This window comes from Pollachius pollachius (assembly GCF_949987615.1).
Source record: "Pollachius pollachius genome assembly, chromosome: 9".
Lineage (NCBI taxonomy): Eukaryota > Metazoa > Chordata > Actinopteri > Gadiformes > Gadidae > Pollachius > Pollachius pollachius.
Genome location: NC_136942.1, coordinates 15735171 through 15756163, shown reverse-complemented (window position 1 = coordinate 15756163; position 20993 = coordinate 15735171). Strand labels below are relative to the sequence as shown.

The window sequence follows — 20993 nt, the reverse complement described above, 5'->3', positions numbered from 1 at the left end:
TATTTGTTCCAGCAAGATTGACGGCATTTACAGCAAAGCGAAAAGTCGATAACATATATATAAAAAAAGGATCAAGATATACAGATGCATGTATCACAGGTTTGATTTTTCTATACTACACAGTCATCGTATACTTCAGATAAAATATATCTGATTCTTTTATTATCAAAGGACAAAAAAAATCAAGTTTGGTTGTCCACAATGGTTTGTGTTCATATACAGTCATAGTAGAATCATGGTAGAATACAACAAGTTGTGTGGGCTTGATCTATTTTTCACTCATTTCGGAGCAGCACTTTGAGTCCACTTGTACGTACTACTTCAGTCTCCTCTCCACGATGGTGCTGAAACCTTAAGAAACTACCTTAAATATCCTCTACCTGTGGTCATCTGTAAAGGCCCACCTGCAAATGCCAATCCTACAAAAGGCAGAACATTTCATAAAAAAATGTCTTATTGGAAAGGTCTGTACTTACATATTTTTTTTAACATGCATGTGATCAACATGTACACGAGTAGCCAGCAAAAGCGAAGGGTTTCTTGTATTCAGAGGAGAGGGAGAGACGTTTGGAGGTGAACAGAGGAGCCTTCTGATATTTGACAGATCATTGTTAGTGTGGAATTGGATGCTGTCGTTGTGCTGTGAGGGGGGGGGGGTCTTGTCCACATCTTTCGTCCCATCACACCTTGCTTCGTTTGGGATGGCTCTCTACACGAGGTGCCGCACGCTTGTTGCGGTGGTGTGGGAATGTTGGCATCAGTTCGGGTTCACATGCTGGGGTTCAGTGAGACCGATTAATGCACAAAAACATTACACACACGCAATTTTATATATATATGGCCGATATACTCACGTAGAGGTTTCTCCTTAAAATAGGAACTATCCAGGCAATCTTTGGCAGTTGCTCTGAAATTCAAATGTTTGAAAATTGTCTTTGACTTCAAGTGGTTAACCTTTTAATAATCAGGGGTGCATTACTGTGTGTGTGCACATGTATGGGCCCATGCATGTATTTATGTAGCACATGTACACAGTATGCGGTGTGTAGATCCTAGGGGTTTATGTATGCAGCATGTGTGTATCATATGGGAGTGCAGGCCGTACCTGCGCTGGGGATTGTACATGAAGAGCAGGTTGAGCAGTCTGTGGCCGGCTTCCGAAAGCCAGGTGAATTTGTTTTTCAGGTTGTTGTAGGGCTGCTTCCTCAGACTGTACTGACCAACCAGAGGAAGCCGGGAGAAACCCTGGCACAGACACAGACATGCGGGTTAACTTTAAGCGGCCAAAATAACAAGAAAAAACATGTTTGTTCCATGCCATGTACATGGTGAGTCGGACGTTCTTACAGGCCAGATGTTATCATTGGGCGTTCCCAGTAGCTGGACGATGAGGTCCACCTGCTGGATCTCCGAGCCTCCAGGCAGCAGGGGCTTGTGGGCCAGCAGCTCAGCAACGATACAGCCCACTGCCCTGCAGAGAAACCGCGACATGAGGTGACGCTCACTTCACCTGTGTCGTTGCTATAGACTTCATCAATGTACCTTACTGCAGCATGCTTTTTCATGATTGTTTGAACATTCAAATACTTAATGCAGTTTAAGAAGCATGAGGTCAAAAGGGAAAAATTGTCATCAGGAATTGACTGGACCCGCTCAATTTTATATTAGTGGTTCTGTTCACCATGTATTGCGTGTCGTGGTATAATTGCATACTTTGGCAAGTACATTCCCATACAGTTCAACAGCTTCATTGACCTTTCCAGGCAAATTGTCATCACGTTACAATTGAAACCCACCACATATCTAGTGCAGTTGTCTGTGTTTTTGTCCCGAGAAGCAGCTCTGGGGCTCTATACCTTCAGAGACAGAGACAGAGAGGTGGTCAAGTGTTGGGCAGAATAAAAGTATACAATTTAACGACCCGTGAAGCAAATCAGATATATTAAATAAAACCGATGACATGCGCTAGACCCTTCAACTGGGGAAATATCCTTAGGTAGACACAGACACAGACTGCCAGTCATGCAAGCAGGTTGGTGAGGTAGAGGTCAGAGAGGCGGTAAGACAGAGTGGATCTAAGGAGAAGGGATTAGCAAGGAGGGATTACAGGGATGAGTTTCCATTGTGCCAGCACAAGGACATAGTAAACGCACACACTACTCACCATAGTGTCACCACTCTGGGGGTCATCGGCTGTACAGGGATACCGTACACACGGGCCAAACCAAAATCAGCTGCAGAAAGTTCTTTTTTAATTCTTATTTGGAGCAATATTTTTTAGAACACAGCAGACTTATCCTATCAATGATGTAGCTAGGACGTAATGCTATTAGTTAACAGAATAATCCCCAGGTGCCTGGCTACTGTGTGTGTTCTTGGACAGTTCCAATAGGATTATGATAGGAGGGGGGTGGGGGGGAGGCATAGTAACATTGGCAATTTACCTATCTTAACGCAGCCCTTGTCGGTCATCAGTAAATTAGAAACCTTCAGGTCCCTGGTTGTGCAAAAGGATCATCACCAGATAGGAAATTAGTTCCATGAACAATAAATGTAATATTTTGCCATTTATAAATACATTCAGAGATGCTAACTATATATCTATTGCAACATTGTGTTGGTCAGGACCGACCTGTGCAACATGAAGTTATGGTGAAGATACTCCAGGCCTCGTAGCAACTGAAGCACTATACACTTCACCTAGGAGAGAGAGAGAGTGAGATCCCTTCATAACTACAGTACAGAAAATGGATATGGTTTGTGTGTGGTTCAGCTTCTTCCAATTTGGTTTCACACACACACACACACACACACACACACACACACACAAACACACACACACACACACACACGCACATATATATATATATAAATCTGTTTGTAAATATTAAGACTGAATCTAGAGGCCTTCTCAGACAAGATCACTTCATGTGGTAGATCACTTAACTTCTAGTTCAGCTCAGGACTGCAGACATTAGCTAATTAAGTCAGATGGCAGCCAGAAAAGAAGGGGGGGGTGGTGTGAGGGGAGATGGGTCTGTGCGGTACCTGGGCCTCTGAGAAGGGTGTCTGCATGTTCTCAAGTAAACTGGCCAGGTCCTGCTCACAGTAACTCATCACCAGGAACAGGCTGCAGTGGAAATATTACAGATTGAATGCAGGTAAATGCAAACGGAAGCAGTCCAAATGCAGGTCTGGCTTCATTGTAATTCTTTACTTCTTATAGAACATAAAATAACAAATACTCAACAACAATTAACACAAGAATATTTGTATATCTGACCCTGACGTTGACATTCAAGTGCCCGTCAGTTTAAACCCTTGGTTTGCTGTGTATGCGTGTGAGCCTGGTACCTCTCCAACTGACTCCCCACGACCACCTCCTTCAGCTCCACGATGTTGACATGCCTCAGTCTCAGCAGTAAGGTGATCTCACGGAGGCTGCTGATGGGAATGCCTGTGTGAATCCATACTGTTATATACACATTACACGCAATACATGGAAACAAGAGCATACGCGTCAAAGCTGCTTTGACAACGGTCAATGGACTTTACTAATGGTGGCCATCTTAGTCATTCATCGATATACACGCTGGGCTATTAATTCAAATCTGCGGAACTGTATGAGTACATTTCAATAGTCCGACACAGACTCACCATCTTTCTCTTTGTCCATGCGGACCTTCTTCAACGCCACAATCTCATCAGACCTGGTGTCTCGCGCTCGGTCTACATTGGGGTAAATAAAGGGTGGACATTTATAGATTTAGCAATGCTGACATAGTGGAATAACATCCTATTTGAGCAACTGCTAAGTGGGGGGGAAAGCAATCACATAGTCCAGGAAGAATCAAAGAAAGGGATGGGTTTTCATTTGCGTTTTCACAAGTTTATGTCCAAAACAACCGAGAGCCAGATAGAGTACCAACCGTCCACTTCTGCATGGATACCTAGTATGGATACTTACACACAATACCATAGGTCCCTTCCCCAATTCGGTTGAATTTCTCAAACTCTTTGACACTTCGGCAGGTCCCAAACTGGTAAAGAAAGGGGGGGAATAAAGAGAGGGAAGGCAAAAAGTATTACAGATCGTCTTGGATGAGTGATAAACCCGTACTCTTTAAGGTAATGAAGAGCCTACTAAGATTGCCAGCAATTATCTCTGACGTTAGGGACGAAACCCATTAACCTCTTACTGCCCATGTAGCAGCTTCTGAAACGTGTCCCTGAATGACATGGGCCAGTCATATCTAACTGACCCTTGATGTTTGAGTGCAGCAATCAACTGTAATTACATCATAAAGGTCATATGTGAGGGCCTTAGTTGAATTAGAAAGGAAGGATCAATGGAAAGGATAAGCTGACAATGTCCCTGATTGCTTTAACCTAAACAGTTAGCCACGAATAACATGGTCTGCACAGGGCTGTTGTAGGGCCAAGTATGTAATGTGTGCATGAACTCCAATCGCACGTTCACATTGTCAAGTTCGGTAGTAACCCGACTATAACATGTTGCTTTCACAATAACTGGTATAACTATAGCTAGTTGGTTATTCCTTACCCTATCACTTTGTGGCACGGTAAATGTTTTATTGTTCTTGATCGATTTGAGCCTAATGGGATCCGGTTCATCATCTCCGACATTATCCATCTTGTCAATTGAAACAGCATACAGTTAAGCAAAAGTAGAATGAGTATGTATCTACAAATCCCAAACAACTAGGGAGCGTGTGCCGCCATTGTTTTGCATCGCTTTTAAACTGAACAACCATGAGCTTTTCCGGAGTTCAGCAGCGTCATCTATGCAATCATGACACCAAGAAACGAAAACATTATTCATAAACTGTATAACAATAACCATATACATTATATACATAGATTGTAGCTTGTCACACTATTGTATTGTATTTGGAGCATGTATCACATATCATTTGCATAATAAGCAAACAAGATATACCAACATAAATAATGAATTCATAAGTGAGGCACTATATTGATATAACATGTGTATCCTTGTGTCACCTGTGTGTCATCTGGGATCCACAACCAGCAGGACCACAAGCTGCGTGTACATCATCATCAGAGTGGGATTTTCTTTAGAAAAATGGAAGGGTTTTACTGTTCTTGGTGATCTTGCAGATAATACAGTTCCATCAGAATCACGTTTTGTTGCTATTTATTGGTTTGCGTCCAACAAAAATCGGGGTTGAAGTCGGCCTCCTTTCTTTGATGGCATCGGCTATGGTCATGGTGGATGGCGAAGCGTAGAGGTCCTCTCGGGAAGGGGCCGTGATAACGATGACAGGGGGAGAACCTGAAGTCTCAATGTTGTTCTGTGATGACACATCTGTAATGTACATTTTGCAGAAATAGGGTAAGGTTGTATGGTTTTCTACACACAATATGTTATGAAGACATGGTGGTTTTGTGCAATACCCTATCTATTGAACTCCTGGGGTTACACGCTGGTAGCATGATAGAGTGGAGAGCTGCATGATCAAATATAGTGGTTACAAAAGAGTATAACAATGATAAGGTTCGTTTGCTAAGAGGTTTTCAAGCAGATTTAACCAGGCTAGATAGAAGTCAAAATAAAAATAGTCATCCATTATTATTCTTTCTTTCTTTCCTTTTCCAGATGTACAATTAAATTAAATGTTACTTTATTTCAAACACATAGGTTCAGTAAAAAAAAAAAGGTACAATACAAGGACGCCCCGCTCCAAGACAATTAAGGGGTTGCTCTTAACAACACATACTGCATTCAATCACGGCATTGTATAGTCTGGGAGTATAGGTCTGACCATAACAAAAATAATAAAATGCATGGTGAGAAAACCATTATCGCAGCCCAAAAGCATAGACTCCACGATATAGCTGACCCACACTTAGAAACACACCGAAGTAAAATGTGTTACCTTTTTCTTCGCATTGACTTGAACCAGAACCCATTGAACATGTATATAGACCTTTAATAATAAGAATAAGCAGTCGAAATAAAGGATTGGTTCTCCGTAGCTTGAGCAGCGTTAAGTAGGCAGCTCGACTCAGTGATTAAGCATCTGCGGCGCTGCCTATGTAATGGATGTTATCAGGGCCCCGCCCCGCCACCCCTTATTTTAAATAAGCTCTATTACTAAGCGTTTTTACACTGCCAAATTTGTCTTATTTGAAACTTTTTCACGGTATTGTCCACGAGTTTATTATTAAACAACGTTACCTTAACACACAACAAACAGAGAAAGAAATGCAACACTAACGTCTGTATTATGGAGGCTATACACCTGTAATTGAACTCCTGAAAAGAGAGTAACAAGAAACATGCACAATGACACACGCAATCGCGCGTTTACACGTCTACACACGCACGAACGCACACACACGCAAAAACATACGCGCGCGCGCACACACACACACACACACACACACACACACACACACACACACACACACACACACACACACGCACACACACACACACACAGATATCTGTTCAATGTAAGAAATGGACCGATCAGTTCGGGCATGCGCTTTGTTGTCATCCGCCCTTATACCACGTGATATCTCATAACCAGGAAGTGAAGTGGTGGAAAATCAAAACAAATCCACAAGCTAAGGCTAACCAAAGAGTAATCCTGTTTTTCTTGTATTGTCTGGAATCGTTACCATATTTAAGATGGATGGTAAGAATTGCTATACAACTCCCTCACTGGATCTGTCCTGGAGCTATTTGAGATACCAACCATGACAACGACGGATTGATAGCATTGTAACCGCTAACATTCTTAGTGTGAATTATATTTGTCTCGCACAAATATCGCGAAACAATGCATGTTTCTAGGTGATTGATGAATCAACATTGCTAAAAAATAATTTACCACGATCGCTGTTATAGTTTGGTTAAAATGTGCTGTCTTAGATTGGTTAAGTAATCGAGCATTTATGGAAATTAATGGGTCATGTTCGCCATGGTACGAAAAGGCCTAAACGGAAATGCAATGTAAACCTGAAAAACAGCAGCTGAGGTGTCACCAATCGCTCTAAACTTACGCCGTTTAACTTAGTCATATCTATTTTCGCACCTCTCCCCAGACACGCTCTTCCAACTAAAGGTATGTACCAACAAAATACAAGTCTTAATCTGTTGACTATAACAGATATACAAATGATGTTAATGATGTTTTTCTTTCTTTTTGGTTTACAGTTCACAGCTAAACAACTCGAGAAACTAGCCAAGAAGGCAGAAAAGGATTCGGAGAAGGAACAAGCCAAGGTCAAGAAGGTAAGAAGATGTACATAGTCTACCAGTCAAATTAATCCTCATGTTGGATAGAGCTCTAAGAGCATGGCTTTTCTTTTGCTCACACTCAAAATGTCAAGATATTCGACTTTTTTTCATGTAAGAACATAGTCTTCCATTCATTATTACGAGTAATCTCAAGTATTCATTCACATTCATAAAACTGAGAATTTCGTGTATGTGGTTGTTCTTAATTTGGACTCCACTCAATGCAATGGACTTTAATGGTCCTAATGGTTAACATTAAACATGACAGATATTAAATGGTGGAAATTTGACATAGAATTGAAGATTATCAATGAAAAATATCTGAATACAGTAACTTCCTCAGAAGACAGCAGAAATGTATTTGGTTCTCCCATCCCCAACTCATTTCCGTTAATCATCTCAGCTATCAGTCAGATGGGTTTAAGGTAGTAGTGTTAAAGCTTTGCCCATGCTTTGCCGCTTTGGGTTAATATTGGCAATTATCTCACTTAACATTAAATAATAAATAATAAACACTCAGATGATTTCAGTATTCATGCAAAAGTCTCAGCGTAGGTTCTGCAAAGGTTCAGCTCAATATGGGATATTGTAAGTTTTGCGAAAAGCCATTATATTTCATGATAAAAAATTAGGTATGCATCAATATCTTCTAAGCAGTTTTTTTAAGGCTGTGGGATGTAGTAGTACTCTTACCAAAATAAATGTTAAATGAATAATATCTGTAATGGTCCTGTTGCATGGAGTTCAGATATATTCTGAAATCCACAAGAGGGCACTATACATTTGTTTATGGAGGGATAGGTGGCCAGTAGTGTAATCAATTGATTCATTTTCCCATTACAATTATTTTCACATGTTTATGTGTGTGTCTCTGTGTGCATGTTTCTGCTGTCACCAGGCTCTTCAACAGAAGAATGTGGAATGTGCCAGAGTCTATGCTGAGAACGCCATACGGAAGAAAAATGAGGGGCTTAATTGGCTGCGTATGGCTTCCCGCGTGGATGCTGTTGCCTCTAAAGTTCAAACAGCAATCACTATGAAGGGGGTGAGTTCTGCCGTTTTCATTTGTCTGCTAAGCATGCCTCATAAAGAACAGGCCACTTCACATTGATTCGGGCACTGGGACCAGGGCAGTTTATATGTTAACATTATTTTTTGAGATAGGCCAAGTTTTGAATGTGACTAAATGATAGCCACTATACAAGATAGAAGAACATGGCCCGATTGTATGTTCATCTAGGCCTAGACTAGTCACATAAGAGCACCTGCACGCTGTAAGAACATACTATGTGACAGGGTCATTCTGATGCTGTACCGGATCGCTGCGATGAAACAAAGTCTTCAGAACAAATGTACAATGTTGTATTAGATGATTTACATTATGTGGCCTTATGAAAAACGCACAGGTATTTTATTGATATGCTGCGAAACACTTTTAAACGCACTTCTCGTGTCAATTAGAGTCAGTGGCAGTGGTCAGATAATCAAACAGCTCAAAATCTTTGTAATAATTAACATTATGCAAGGGATGCAGAATTACAGTCTTACTTAAGTTGTAAGCCTGTGACCTATAGTTTTACAGACTTAATATCTAAATACATTTTATTTGTATCAAGGAATCTCATCACTTGAAACTGGTACTTTCCAACTGGATCCCAGTCGAAAAGGGAGGGGTTAGAGGGCAGGGGGTATTCAGTTGGTTACATCACCAGTGGACTTAATGCTGCACACTGTACCACACCGCACCGTTATTGGACAGAGTATTGTATGCCTAATAACTCTTTCAAATGCTTGCCAAATTAGCCCTCCCCCTAAGATCTTTGAGTCACAAAGGAGAATAAATGTTCCAGTACTTCCGTTTCATCATATGTAATATTTTAGCTGATTCAATTGAACCTGAATACCTAACGTTAAGTCTTCATATAGGTGATAGGGTAGGGAGTAGGGAACACGATCCTTAACAGCTAAAGAGAGTCACAAGTGAATGCTTGCTATGAAGGCAATATAAGGGCACCTTGTTGATAAGGTGGACTAATCTCCTGCTTTGTATTATCTATCAGGTGACTAAGAACATGGCCCAGGTTACAAAAGCTCTGGACAAAGCTCTGGGCTCCATGGACTTGCAGAAGGTTTCAGCTGTCATGGATAAGTTTGAAACCCAAGTCCAGAACCTGGATGTTCACACCTCGGTCAGTGTGTGTGTGTGTGTGTGTGTGTGTGTGTGTGTGTGTGTGTGTGTGTGTGTGTGTGTGTGTGTGTGTGTGTGTGTGTGTGTGTGTGTGTGTGTGTGTGTGTGTGTGTTCCTGCATACTTGTTTTCAATAAACCACTCACTCCATTTTAAAACTTGAATGTAAGTTAAACTTTAATGTCATTGTACATATAATGCTTTCGCACCACTGTTGAGGTCTAAATAGCATGGGTCGTTTGATAAAGATAAACCGCTCAAATCGAACCAAAGGCTCACAACCACATTTCCATTTCAAACACGATGGGTGTCTGTGGATGTCCTGAGTGGAAGACATCTCCCAGCTCATCTGGAGTTTGCACACCTTTCTTAATGGGAGCTCCTCTCATGCACCCCACCAGGTGATGGACGACGCCATGAGCTCGGCCACCACGCTGACCACGCCCCAGGAACAGGTGGACAGCCTTATCCACCAGATAGCGGAGGAGAGCGGCCTGGAGGTCATGGACCAGCTGAGCCAGCTGCCGGCCGGGGCAGCGTCCCTGAGTGGGGAGACCTCGAGCAAACAGGACAAGGAGGACCAGCTCTCCCGACGGTGCGTACCCCATTGTGGTGGGAGCATTGTGTTGAATGGGGTGTTGTAGTAAAGGCTGTGGGCTAAAGTGAAATGATGCCGAGATTGTGGTTGGCGTCGTCTTCCCGTGGAGAACGTTGTTCCAGAACAGTATTACTCATTGCGCGGCTCGCAAGCCACATGCGGCTCGCCAAGCCTCTATTTGCGGCTCGCATGGCGGTAAAAATATACAGTGATATGATCATGCAGTGAATACAGATATTTAAAAAAACAATACAAACAATTATTTAAAAAATAAATCAACAGCGGCATTAAAAGGTGGAAATATAGCCTTGTCTAGAAAATATTTTTAAACTTGCTCGGCTCTACGCTGACAGCGGGGTTGCCAGATTGGCGGTTTTCCTGCATAACAAGAGAGAATGTGCTCTTTGGATGGACTTATTCTTATAAACTTATTCTTCAATAGCTTCCATGTTATGTGACCCAGTGTCTCCACATTATTCCAGAAAATAGCACACAGTCACACAAGTCTTAATTTTCCTCTCAAAGTGCACCAGATTGATGCATTCCAGGTTAAAAGGTACCAATTTTCTTCCGGGGGAGCATGCCCCCGGACCCCGCTAAGGACCGGGTTCCCTCCACAGTTTCACAAAATTCTGTGGGAAACACTGCTTCAGGGAGGACATATTATTAAGCAGGCATACTTATTTATGACTGGATTTATAGCTTTTGATACTTTGCGGTAAAAATGGCTCTCCTGTTGACGTCGTCCTGTCAGTGCGGCTCTCCTGAAAAAAATAGTGAATACCACTGTTCTAGAAGAATGACTCGGCACTTAAACGTGTCACTTTCAGATGTGTCCCATGTATTATTGAATTAGGAAACATGAATACAGGACATTTAATCTGAACATTTCTTTCAAACTATATATTTTGCCCCCTGGTTGATCTTTGCAGAAGAAATCAAACAATTTATTTATTCTAACGCCAAATGTATGGTACCCATTGCCGAAAAGAAAACCAGTAGGCAGTGTAATTGTCATTCCTGCTCAAGGCGTCGACAGAGCTCTAATTCCCCTCTCGGTTCACAAAGCTTTAGTTTACGTTTTGGCTATTGTGCTCTTCCAGTGCATGTCTTTCCCTTGCGCTTCACACAATTTTGTTTTAAACATTTAAAATGTTTTACTCACTCTGTTTCATCTGTATCTTTAGGTTGGCTGCACTTCGGAACTGAGAAGATGTAACAGAAATAGCGGTTGGGCTATAAATGGTCACCGTGGGAGACAGACCAAATTAAAGGCAGCACTGAACAAATACATTGTGTGTTTGTGTGCGTGAGTGAGTGAGTGAGCGTGCGTGAGTGAATGTGTGTGCGTGTGTGTTTGTGTGCATGGGTGAATTTGTTGAGGTGTTATAACTGTTGGTACTTAATGAGCCTATTGATTACCTTCCCCTTGGTCTATAAATACACTTCCACACACTGGCCAGGAATAACACCTGAGAAGGCACAACTCCCAGCAGTTTCCCACTCTCTCTGTCTCTCACGAGGGCCCATTTGCAATTCAATCCATCTCTTCTCTGTTTGGCACCTTTTCTAATTTCCCCTTTGCTCTCCTTTTACCTTTTGGCTGAAAGAGAGGCCTTCTATTGTTTGTCTTCCTCAATTCTACTGGCGCTCATCTCCTCCCAGTCACACTACATTCACCCAGAAATGTACACACACACACGAAACATGCATAGAGAAGACTAGCACACGCCCTTGCAAACAATCACAACTATGTTTTTGGGCGTTTGCTTAACAACCTCCTTACAATACGGGATGAGAATGCGAGTAGATGTAGTATATATATATATATAGATAGGGAGGTTACAGGCTATACTATACTTGGGTGCATATGGTTTGAAGTTAAATATGTATGTTTGCCCCCCTTGATGTGTTTTGGTCTTCTGTCAACCTGCGGTTTGACAGATGTCTGCCTGTATTGGGAGAGGGTATGAAGAGGGCCACTCTCATTCTGTCTATCAAACTGTTCTTTAAGTGTTGACAAGACCGGTGAGGAATTAAAAATAAATAAGGTGCGTATAAAACAAATAATACAAATATTAATTCTAGGTGTGTAAGCCTCAAACCAATATAACAAGGACAGCTAATACCTTAGTGGTATTTTTTTCTTTCTTCTTCTTTTGTGTCTTATTTTCATGGTTTGTTGTGGGTTTCTCTCTGTATATTTTCTCCTTTGTTTTCATACGTCTATGTTTTTCCTGCTGTCCACGTGGCATGCCTTGCTCAGGGTACAGGTGTTTGCATCGGCCCTTTGTCCTTCTGTGCCTGAAGAGCAGTCTTTAAGGAGGCTGCCAATAGTTGGCTGAAGCCTTGAATGCTGTTGACTGCCGTTTATCACACTGCCGCATGTCGCTGTCAAGAGGGTTCAAATGCATTGGGACAAATGTAAGGCCAATTCTGATTTTAAAGTAAATTCTCTGTACAAGCGAAGGTATAGGCTAAGTGTCACAGGCCAAAGGAGACTTTTGCGTGGACATCTTTTTGTTTTTGTTCTGAGGACATCGGTTTTGCTTAAAGATCTTAGAATCCTTGAATAACATCTCTCAAAGCTATTTCTTGGAAACCAGCCCCAGTCTCCACATGTTATTTTCTGTTGATTATATTTGCTGTATCTCATCTTAGCAGTTGGCACATCTATTCCAAACATGTTGAGGAATATATGTCATTGAATGTGTACCACTAAACAACAGAAATCAAGATGCAGAGTGTATTCAATTTTAGCTGGGTTAGTGTTGATTGTATTTTGACCAGGACCTTTCCACAGGTTTGTTCTCTGTTTGGGGACATTAACCTCGCTGGCAGAGAGACATAACAGAGAACACAGATCACCTTTGGCGTATATCCTTTGCTTTGAATATAGGAAGGGTTATTTATACTCACCATTACAGACCTCCCGGTGCATTTGTTTTATATATTTATCTTGCTAAATAAAATCAATTTCCCTCAGATGCAAGTCTTCGGTTTTTGCTTCCATTGCTGTTTTTTAAGTGTCTATGAAGATGAATATGTGGCACCATGTTTTAACCATAACTGCACATCCCCATCCACACTTGACTTTAATAAGCACCCTTTTCACTCAAGGGCGGAGTTTACTTATTTGTGTGTGTATGTGTGTGTGTATATATAGATATAGATATAGATATAGATATGCATATGTGTATCTATATATATATACACATATAATTTTATACCACATAGGTAAATATTTGCTCACTTCTTAACTCTCATAGATGCTGACAGCTAGAAGGGGTCTGAATATACGGTGGGAGGCATAGTAGATTGTATATATGATAGGATCAGGCACCCCTACGTTTGCAAACGCATTGAGCCAGCCAAGCAAATCGCTGCCTACTACAAAACGGGAAGCCCTCTGGGAGTAGTAGTCTGGTGCCAGGTTTCACTGTAGTGTTTGTGGTATTACAAAAAAAAACATTAGCATGCTCTGAAGCCCGGTGGAACTGGATACCCTGAGGGAGTGTGACTTTGACTGTGACATGGTGCGACTTGAGTGACCAGTCACAGTCGTTTAAGGTGAGCCATCGGAAACCACCTTGATAAACAAGGATATAAAGTTGAATTAAAGTTAACAAACTGTTTACCTAGTTGTGTGTTATTGTTGCTGTATTATGAACATATTCAACAGTTTGGCCTTTTGGCATCATGCAGACAGACATACAGATGTAGTTAGATCCACATACACGCACTAAGCAAACACACACTAAGCATACAAACTAAGCACACACAGAGGTAGATTGGTACAGAGAGACACACAGAAAGATAGATGGATTGACAGATAGATAGCAAGTTCCTTGGTAAAGCGGTGTTTCCCACGGACGACCCCCTGAAACCTCCCCCTAGAGTTTCTCTCGTGTGACGTATCTTTCCATATTCGCGTATGGACGTGGACTTTGGGCGGCTCCTATTGGTTGTGAAAGCGTCTTACTGAGTCAGTCAGAGAGGGAGGGTAGAAACAACAAGCTGCCGAAGAGGAAAGGGCTATAGTGGGATGCTTATAGCTGTCACCGAGGTAGGATACAACAAATACAAAAATGTGATGCTCCCTCTTACCAAGACGGACACAATTTCGTTTCCCGAAGATAAATAGAAAGCCTCCATATCGTGTGGCATGGATGTGTCTTGTTCTAACGGGGGTTGCCATTGGATGGGGCGGGGTGATGTTTAGGTTCCGGTATAAAGCAAGATAGAAAATAGTCATTCGGAGAAATGTGGCACCGGCTACAAACGCAGTTATTTTGTACCCGAGGAAATGAGGAGTTTAGCCGCTTTTTATAGCCGGACTGCGGTCTAAGAAGACAATCTAGAGGGGCGACTGGAAATAGCGGATCTATGCGGATCCCCTCTGCCCCCAGTCCGTCAATACGATGAGGACGCTATTTGCATTTTGTTGTCTCTTCCTGATTGCCGGAGGAGCGGACCAGGTGACGACGGGCAAGTCCCCAAGCAACAGCGACAATACGAACGTGACGGCCGATAGCGACAGAAGGTATATTAGAATCGGCGACGGATCATCGCACGAATTTGAATTTCCCGAAAACACCAACGGCGTGATTGTTATCTCCAGTCAGTACCGGAGCACCAACGCGAGCAGGAAGGGGCGCGAGAGCTGGAAGCAGACGCTGAGCGTTCACTCGTTGGACCCGGAGGTTTTATCAATCCTGAATGTGACAGACGGTGGACGTGCGGGGCCAGTTAAAAGTTATATTATCACAATAAGGTCTGGTTTGCCAGGCACAGCACAGTTGCAGATCCAGCTCCTGGACCTAGATCAGGACGACGCCATGTCAGTCCTGGTTGAAGAGAGGACAGACTACTCCATCAGGGTGTCAACGCCAGGAAGTGAGGATGCAGCCACCCTGCTCATTCAGCCCGGGGGCTTTTCCCACTTCTCAGAGAACCCCGTGCTGTTTGCCTTGCTGCCCCTCATCTTCATCAACAAGTGTGCCTTTGGGTGCAAAGTGGAGGTGGAGGTGCTCAAGGGTCTCCTGAGGAGGCCTGCTCCGTTGCTACTTGGGGTGGTGGGACAGTTTCTGGTGATGCCTTTGTATGCATATTGCTTGTCCGAACTGGCCTCCCTGCCCAAGGCACTCTCTCTAGGCCTGGTGATCACCTGCTCTGCCCCGGGGGGCGGTGGGGGTTACCTCTACAGCCTGTTGCTAGGCGGCGACGTGACCCTTGCCATCTCCATGACGCTGGTGTCCACGGTGGTGGCGGCGGCGGCCATGCCCCTGTCGTCGGCACTGTACGGCTGGCTGCTGGGCGTGCACGCCGCCCTGCACGTGCCCTTCATCAAGATCCTGGGCACCCTGCTCTTCATCGCCATCCCCATCTCGCTGGGCATGCTGGTGAAGCTGCGGCTGCCGGGACTCACCAGAGTCCTGCTGGCGCTCATCCGGCCCTTCAGCTTTGTGCTCATCGTGGGCGGCATCTTCATGGCCTACCAGATGGGCGCCTCCATCCTGGCCAACGTCCGGCCCCAGATAGTGGCGGCCGGGGTGACCGTGCCCATGTTCGGCCTGCTGGTCGGGGCGGCCCTGGCGAGGACGGCGGCGCTGGCGTTGCCACAGAGGAAGACGGTGAGCATCGAGGTGGGCGTCCAGAACAGCCTGCTGGCCCTCGCCGTCATGCAGCTGTCCTTCCAGCGGGCCGAGGCGGACTTTGCGTCGCAGGCGCCCTTCATCGTGGCGCTCAGCAGCACCTCGGAGATGCTCCTCATCGTCCTGGGACACTTTGTGCACCGGAGGTTCTGCGGGACGGCCACCCCCAGGACTGTCACCTGATTGTAGCCTAGTGGGTGCTGCCCCCCCCCCCCCCCCCCCTCCCCTCTCCCCCTCTGTCCCCTATTCCCCCGACACCTCCCAACCCCGATAACCTGTGTATGGATGTGGGCGCCCCATGTTTGGGGCGACCGTCCAGCTGCGCGAGGCGACATTCATTTAACAATCAACTCTCCATCGGTCAGCGTTCTGCACATAGTGGCGGCTGGGCTTTATTTTGGAGGGTTCTTTTTCAGTGTTTTCATGTAAAACCAAAGGCCTTTTACCCTCCGAGCTGTTTTGTGTTATTTTCCAGTATGTGCTTTTTAAACAAGATTGTACTGTGAGGTACTTGATGTGTTGATACACATGTGAAGAAAAATACTTATAAAGAAGATATTTTTCTACAAATGTTTTTTTTTATTTTAAAAAGGTTTAAAAAACAACTAAAAAACATTGATTTGTATCATGTTTACAAGTGGTCCAAGTGTCTTAGGAATGCGAATTTGAAAAAAGGATAATCTGTTGTTGTTTTTTAAGGACGGGGAAATATAATGGATGTTTCAAAGTATCTGCTATTGATTGTGTTTTCTGGATACAGGAAATCTTGTACTTGAATATTGCAAGAAAATAAATGAAAAATAAATGCATTGAGAAAAGCAGTTTACAGTAGCCTATGTCACTGGGATATTGAAATTAATGCAAACTAAACTCTTTCCGCCTCGCTATCGTGGTTAGTTGGCGGCTTCACACCAAGATCTTCACAAAGCCTTGTTGGTAATCATCATTCTTGTTAGTCATTTTCTGTCACTATTCCCTGAATGCTTTCAACTTTTACAAATACCAAAGCTGAACTAGTAAGATTGTGTGCACACAATTAACAAGACTGGACACACATTCTTTTGTCTGGCCAGAGGCCTTAACCAGGGAGCATATTTCTTTACAGGGACCATTTATTTACTTTTCACCTTTTTTTTTTCTCCCTTAGTGGTGGGCACTGGCACTAATTCTTCACACTAAGCTTTTGTAGTGGAAAAGAAAAGTGTTCAAACAGGGTTGTTTTCCCCTTTGGCGCGGGGCGGAACCCAAAACCTGCCTGACTGAAGGTTGTTGGTTTTGCAGTGAAATTTGGTACCTTTTTATAGCTTTCATCAAGGTGCCACAACAGTTTATCCCTACAGTGGGTGATAACAATGCCTCTAAAGATGACCTGGTGATGGATTGCTAAAGAAGAATCTAATTCTAAACAGCATAATGGCCTATGTTTTACATAGTACAGTATACCAGGTTGCTGATTCAACACCCTGTCGGTTGGAAGTGCTGATGCAATGTCAGTGTGTCTGTGAGTTGGCTATAATCGTTGGGAGACATAATACACACAAACACAATATCGGAAGTAGACAAATTGGTAATCTAAACATCAAGATTCCTAGTTACAGCAACAAAGCTATCCCATTACATTACTCATTGTAAGAATTTACGCTTAATAATAATCCTTTACTTTGCTATCCTTTGTTGGTGCTTTGAAGTCAGTCATTCAGATTATTTTAAGACTCCTGTTTCACCTTGATTACAATGTTGAAAGGAGCTGCTGGTGAGTAATGTTTTCCTCTCGTAGATTTTGGTATTGCATGCTGTAGCGCAACACATAACCTTCGCCCCAGTTCAGTTCAGGGTGCTGGGTGCATACACTAACTTTTGCTGCCTGTGAGCAACAAAGCTTGGCCCAGTTTGAAGCAGCTTATACAAGCGTCATTGTCCAATTGCCAACAGTGTTCTACCATCCTGTCCTCTGCTCACCAGAAATTTGAATTGCAGTGAGACTGTAGGAATGTGAAATTATTTTTGGGTAGTGTTATTCATGCTAAATGCATCGGGTACTGGATGTCAGCTGCTGCACTAACAATTTCATTGAGATAGGCATCAATGTGTTGGAAAGGATTAAAGTAAATTCACACACATTTTGGAGTTAGAGAAGCGTAGAGGTGCAGCTCTGAGCCAAAACGTAGCTTCCTAGATCATAAAGCTTTGTCGGGGGAAGATGTTTTCATTGTTTGAGACAGGTTATAATCACTTCATAGGGAGGATCACTTATTTCAAGAACATGAAGATACGTTTTTGAAACCTTTGATTTAAGCCAATGAAAATCAACATTTCGTCAATAAAACTTCATAGACGCATATGTTAACAAGCCATTGCTTGTCTGCTCATGATGTAACATAACCGATCCGTTGTGTATCACTTTAAATTCATACAGGTTGGATGTGTAGCGCTGCGGGCATTTTTACTTGACAGTGCAATGTTAATACATTTTTGTCTATAGTGTGCTGCTTCAGTGGTTTAAGTAGACATAATCTGATTGGACATTGTTGTGGTGGTGTTTGTAGACTTAATATAATTGTGTATTGTTTTTGTGATGTTAATACTCTGTAATCTAGTGTAGTATCCTTCGGTCACTAGGATTTAACCATTATTATTAGTAATCAGGCTGTTTCAGGGAATAGTGAGTTAGCCTTTTCTTATCTTCCAACATGTTCTGTTGTGGCTTACAGTTGTGCAACCTAGGGTTACTTGCACATAGGGTTGTGGTGAACTAATCTTAAAACCATTGTAGGGTATTTTTACACACAGTCTAGGATAAAGTTAAAGAACGTACGCTTACTTTAGGAGATCATTTTACCTGCTTGAGGTGGGAAATTTGTTATTTGTTTGTTGAGCTATGTGTGAGAACGGGTTTATATTGCTAGGCCCTCAACTTGGGGATATTTTAGCATATAGCAGTTGTGGGCATAGAGCAACAGGGGGGCACTGGTTTCTGAATCACCCCTAAATGAAAATTTACCCTTTGCCCCCTTCCAAACTTCCCTCCATTTTCTTTCAAATTTCACACTATGTCTGTAACTTGTCTCTGTCACAATTAAACGTTGCTGTACTGTACCGCCTACCAGGTCTTCTTGGAGGATTATGGAGGCATTGGACATCCCCCTTTCGGACAGCCCGGAAGAGGGCTCCCCCAATCCCTCGCTGACTCCCCCCCCCCCCCCACTCACAAAGGTGGTAACCAACTCGACCTTATATTCATCAAGAACTGCTCCACCACCGACCTTTCTGTAACACTTCTTCCTGTCCCTCACCACTCTTTCTTATCTTACTCTCTTCCCCTCTTTCAAACTGACACACCTCCTTCTACACATACTGTGCCTAGCCACCACAAACCTTTGCACCCTGTCCCCCTCTATCTTGCCTCTTCCAGCTCTGTGGTTGATAGATTCGGTGCACTCTCCTCTCCTCTTTTTCAGTCTCCTTATATGCACCACCAAAGCACAATCTGAACAAGACTGTGCTGCTCTTCCTTCCATGGAATAAATCATCCACAATCTCTCCATCAATGTTGAGAACTCTGTGGTGTCTACGGCTCAAAGGGGAAGGAACTCCTGCATATGCATGCTCCACAACATCAGCAGGATACATGCGTTTCTCAATCAGAAGGCCACGCAGGTTTGTCATTTGTGTGTCATCATGTCATTTTGCAAATAGACTACTGCAACCCCCATCTGGCTGGTCTGTCAGCATGTATCATTCAACGTCTGTAGCGCATCCAGAAGGCAGCAATGTGGCCTGTCAACCTACCTAAGTTCTCATGCAACACCGCGCCAACGCACTCTGCACCGGCTACCTTTTGGATGCTTGAATCCGATTCATGTCACTGGTACTTGCCTACAGTAGTGCAGTTTGGCTCAGGCCCGTCCTTACAACCGGCTTGCTGTGAGTGGTCCCCAGATGCTGCCCAACAAAATCCTGATTGTTGGCTTATTGTTGCCACTGACATCAGGATAGCAGAAACCCTAACATCTTCTGTTGCAGACTAAAACATATCTTTTTCACTGCATCTTGGCTCATAAAGGAAACATTTGAATTGAAATAAAATGAATAAAAGAATGTCTCTGCTTTTTTTAACAATTGCAAGATTCTTGTAATTTCTGGGTTGTATTGTCATGTTTGAATGCATTTATTGTAAGTTGATTTGTATAATAGCGTCCACTTAACAAATATAATGTAATGTGTGATGTCTGTGCATGTGTGTGAGTGTGTGTCTGCGCATGTGTTGTGTGTGCGCAAGGTCATCTCTTTCTCAGACACAGGCCATCTACTCAGCTGTCTTACACGCACACGCACACGCACACGCACACACACACACACACACACACACACACACACACACACACACACACACACTGCTTCTGATCTTTTTTTGTCTGCTGTCTGCAGGCTAAAAGCAAAGTAGTCGGCCGGGCAATTTGTGGCCTGTGTGTGTGGGTGGTGGATGAGACAGGGGGAAGGGCGGAGGGAGGTGGGCTGGGCTGGGGTTCAGAGTCATCTCTTCATGTTCATGCATTCAAATAATTGATTCTCTTTGTCGAGTGCAAATGTTCTTTCTAAAACTAAAGTACCGCATGATATAAAGGACTGATTACAACACACACACACAAACAATAATGTATTGAAAACAGTACCTCCTCTTTATTTTTAAGGAAGCAAACTCTTTCGCTGTAACCATAGTATGACACCGCTTTCTAGTCTGTTAGTCAGTCTGAATGTGTGATTATTAGGAGCATTTGTATTATTTCAAAAATTACGGCCATTCACCAATTCTCAATTACTAAATCTTTGGAGGAGGGGGGGAGGAGTCCATTGGAGTCCAATAATTTATAATGGGACTCCCATTATTTACTTTAATAAATTATCAGGCTGAAGTACACTTTATGTGGTTATTATGGAATAAAAGGGCTAGGAATTAATAATACCCACCCACCCTCCCAAACACACACACACACACACACACACTGCTCTCTGATTTTTTTTGGTCTGCTGTCTGCTATTGTGCTAAAAACCACCGCACACAAACTGCAGAACCTCGTTAAAACCAGACTGTATAAAATAGGTTGAAAGAAACTCAGGGTAAGCTCTTGTCCATCCAGCCGGATAATCCGGATTGGCTTCGGTTTCATCCAATGAGTCAGAAGAGCGCGAAGACACATGACGTAAATATCATATCAAAAATGTGGCAGTGCAGAACGAAATATTTATAAACTAAGGTTAAATA

At 43.1% G+C, this 20993-nt stretch overlaps 3 protein-coding genes across 4 annotated transcripts; 2 read left to right on the top strand and 1 right to left on the bottom strand.

Moving 5' to 3' along the window:
- Positions 1-3: 3 nt before the first annotated feature.
- On the bottom strand, positions 4-4745 carry cdk10 (cyclin dependent kinase 10). Its single transcript, XM_079742894.1, has 13 exons — positions 4565-4745; positions 3968-4040; positions 3658-3729; positions 3355-3457; positions 3049-3130; positions 2633-2700; positions 2445-2497; positions 2165-2234; positions 1797-1856; positions 1348-1471; positions 1106-1245; positions 855-907; positions 4-775 (listed from the first exon to the last, which is right to left on the bottom strand). Exons 1-13 carry the CDS (start codon positions 4652-4654, stop codon positions 681-683), a joined length of 1083 nt encoding a protein of 360 aa, XP_079599020.1. The 5' UTR covers positions 4655-4745; the 3' UTR covers positions 4-680.
- Positions 4746-6567: 1822 nt separating this feature from the next.
- On the top strand, positions 6568-13063 carry chmp1a (charged multivesicular body protein 1A; the record flags this gene model as incomplete). Of its 2 annotated transcripts, XM_079743366.1 has the most annotated exons (7): positions 6568-6686; positions 7096-7115; positions 7208-7285; positions 8190-8336; positions 9352-9480; positions 9880-10073; positions 11264-13063. In XM_079743366.1, the coding sequence occupies 7 exons, from the start codon at positions 6680-6682 to the stop codon at positions 11283-11285; spliced, it is 597 nt and encodes a 198-aa protein (XP_079599492.1). In that variant the 3' UTR covers positions 11286-13063. The 2 variants fall into 2 exon arrangements, with proteins under 2 accessions (XP_079599492.1, XP_079599493.1); XM_079743367.1 differs by lacking the exons at positions 6568-6686; positions 7096-7115 and having other exon boundaries at positions 7181-7285.
- A 1030-nt stretch (positions 13064-14093) lies between these two features.
- Positions 14094-16526, top strand: slc10a3 (solute carrier family 10 member 3). Its single transcript, XM_079743866.1, has one exon. The coding sequence runs from the start codon at positions 14498-14500 to the stop codon at positions 15911-15913; it is 1416 nt and encodes a 471-aa protein (XP_079599992.1). The 5' UTR covers positions 14094-14497; the 3' UTR covers positions 15914-16526.
- Positions 16527-20993: the final 4467 nt, after the last annotated feature.

Coding starts and splice junctions, on each gene's coding strand:
- cdk10 (XM_079742894.1), bottom strand. CDS start 4,654: ATGGATAATGTCGGAGATGATGAACCGGATCCCATTAGGCTCAAATCG. Junction 2,701..3,048: donor CACCCTTCTCAGAGGCCCAG/GTACCGCACAGA, acceptor TCTCTCTCCTAG/GTGAAGTGTATAGTGCTTCA. Junction 2,498..2,632: donor CATAACTTCATGTTGCACAG/GTCGGTCCTGAC, acceptor TTGCACAACCAG/GGACCTGAAGGTTTCTAATT.
- slc10a3 (XM_079743866.1), top strand. CDS start 14,498: ATGAGGACGCTATTTGCATTTTGTTGTCTCTTCCTGATTGCCGGAGGA.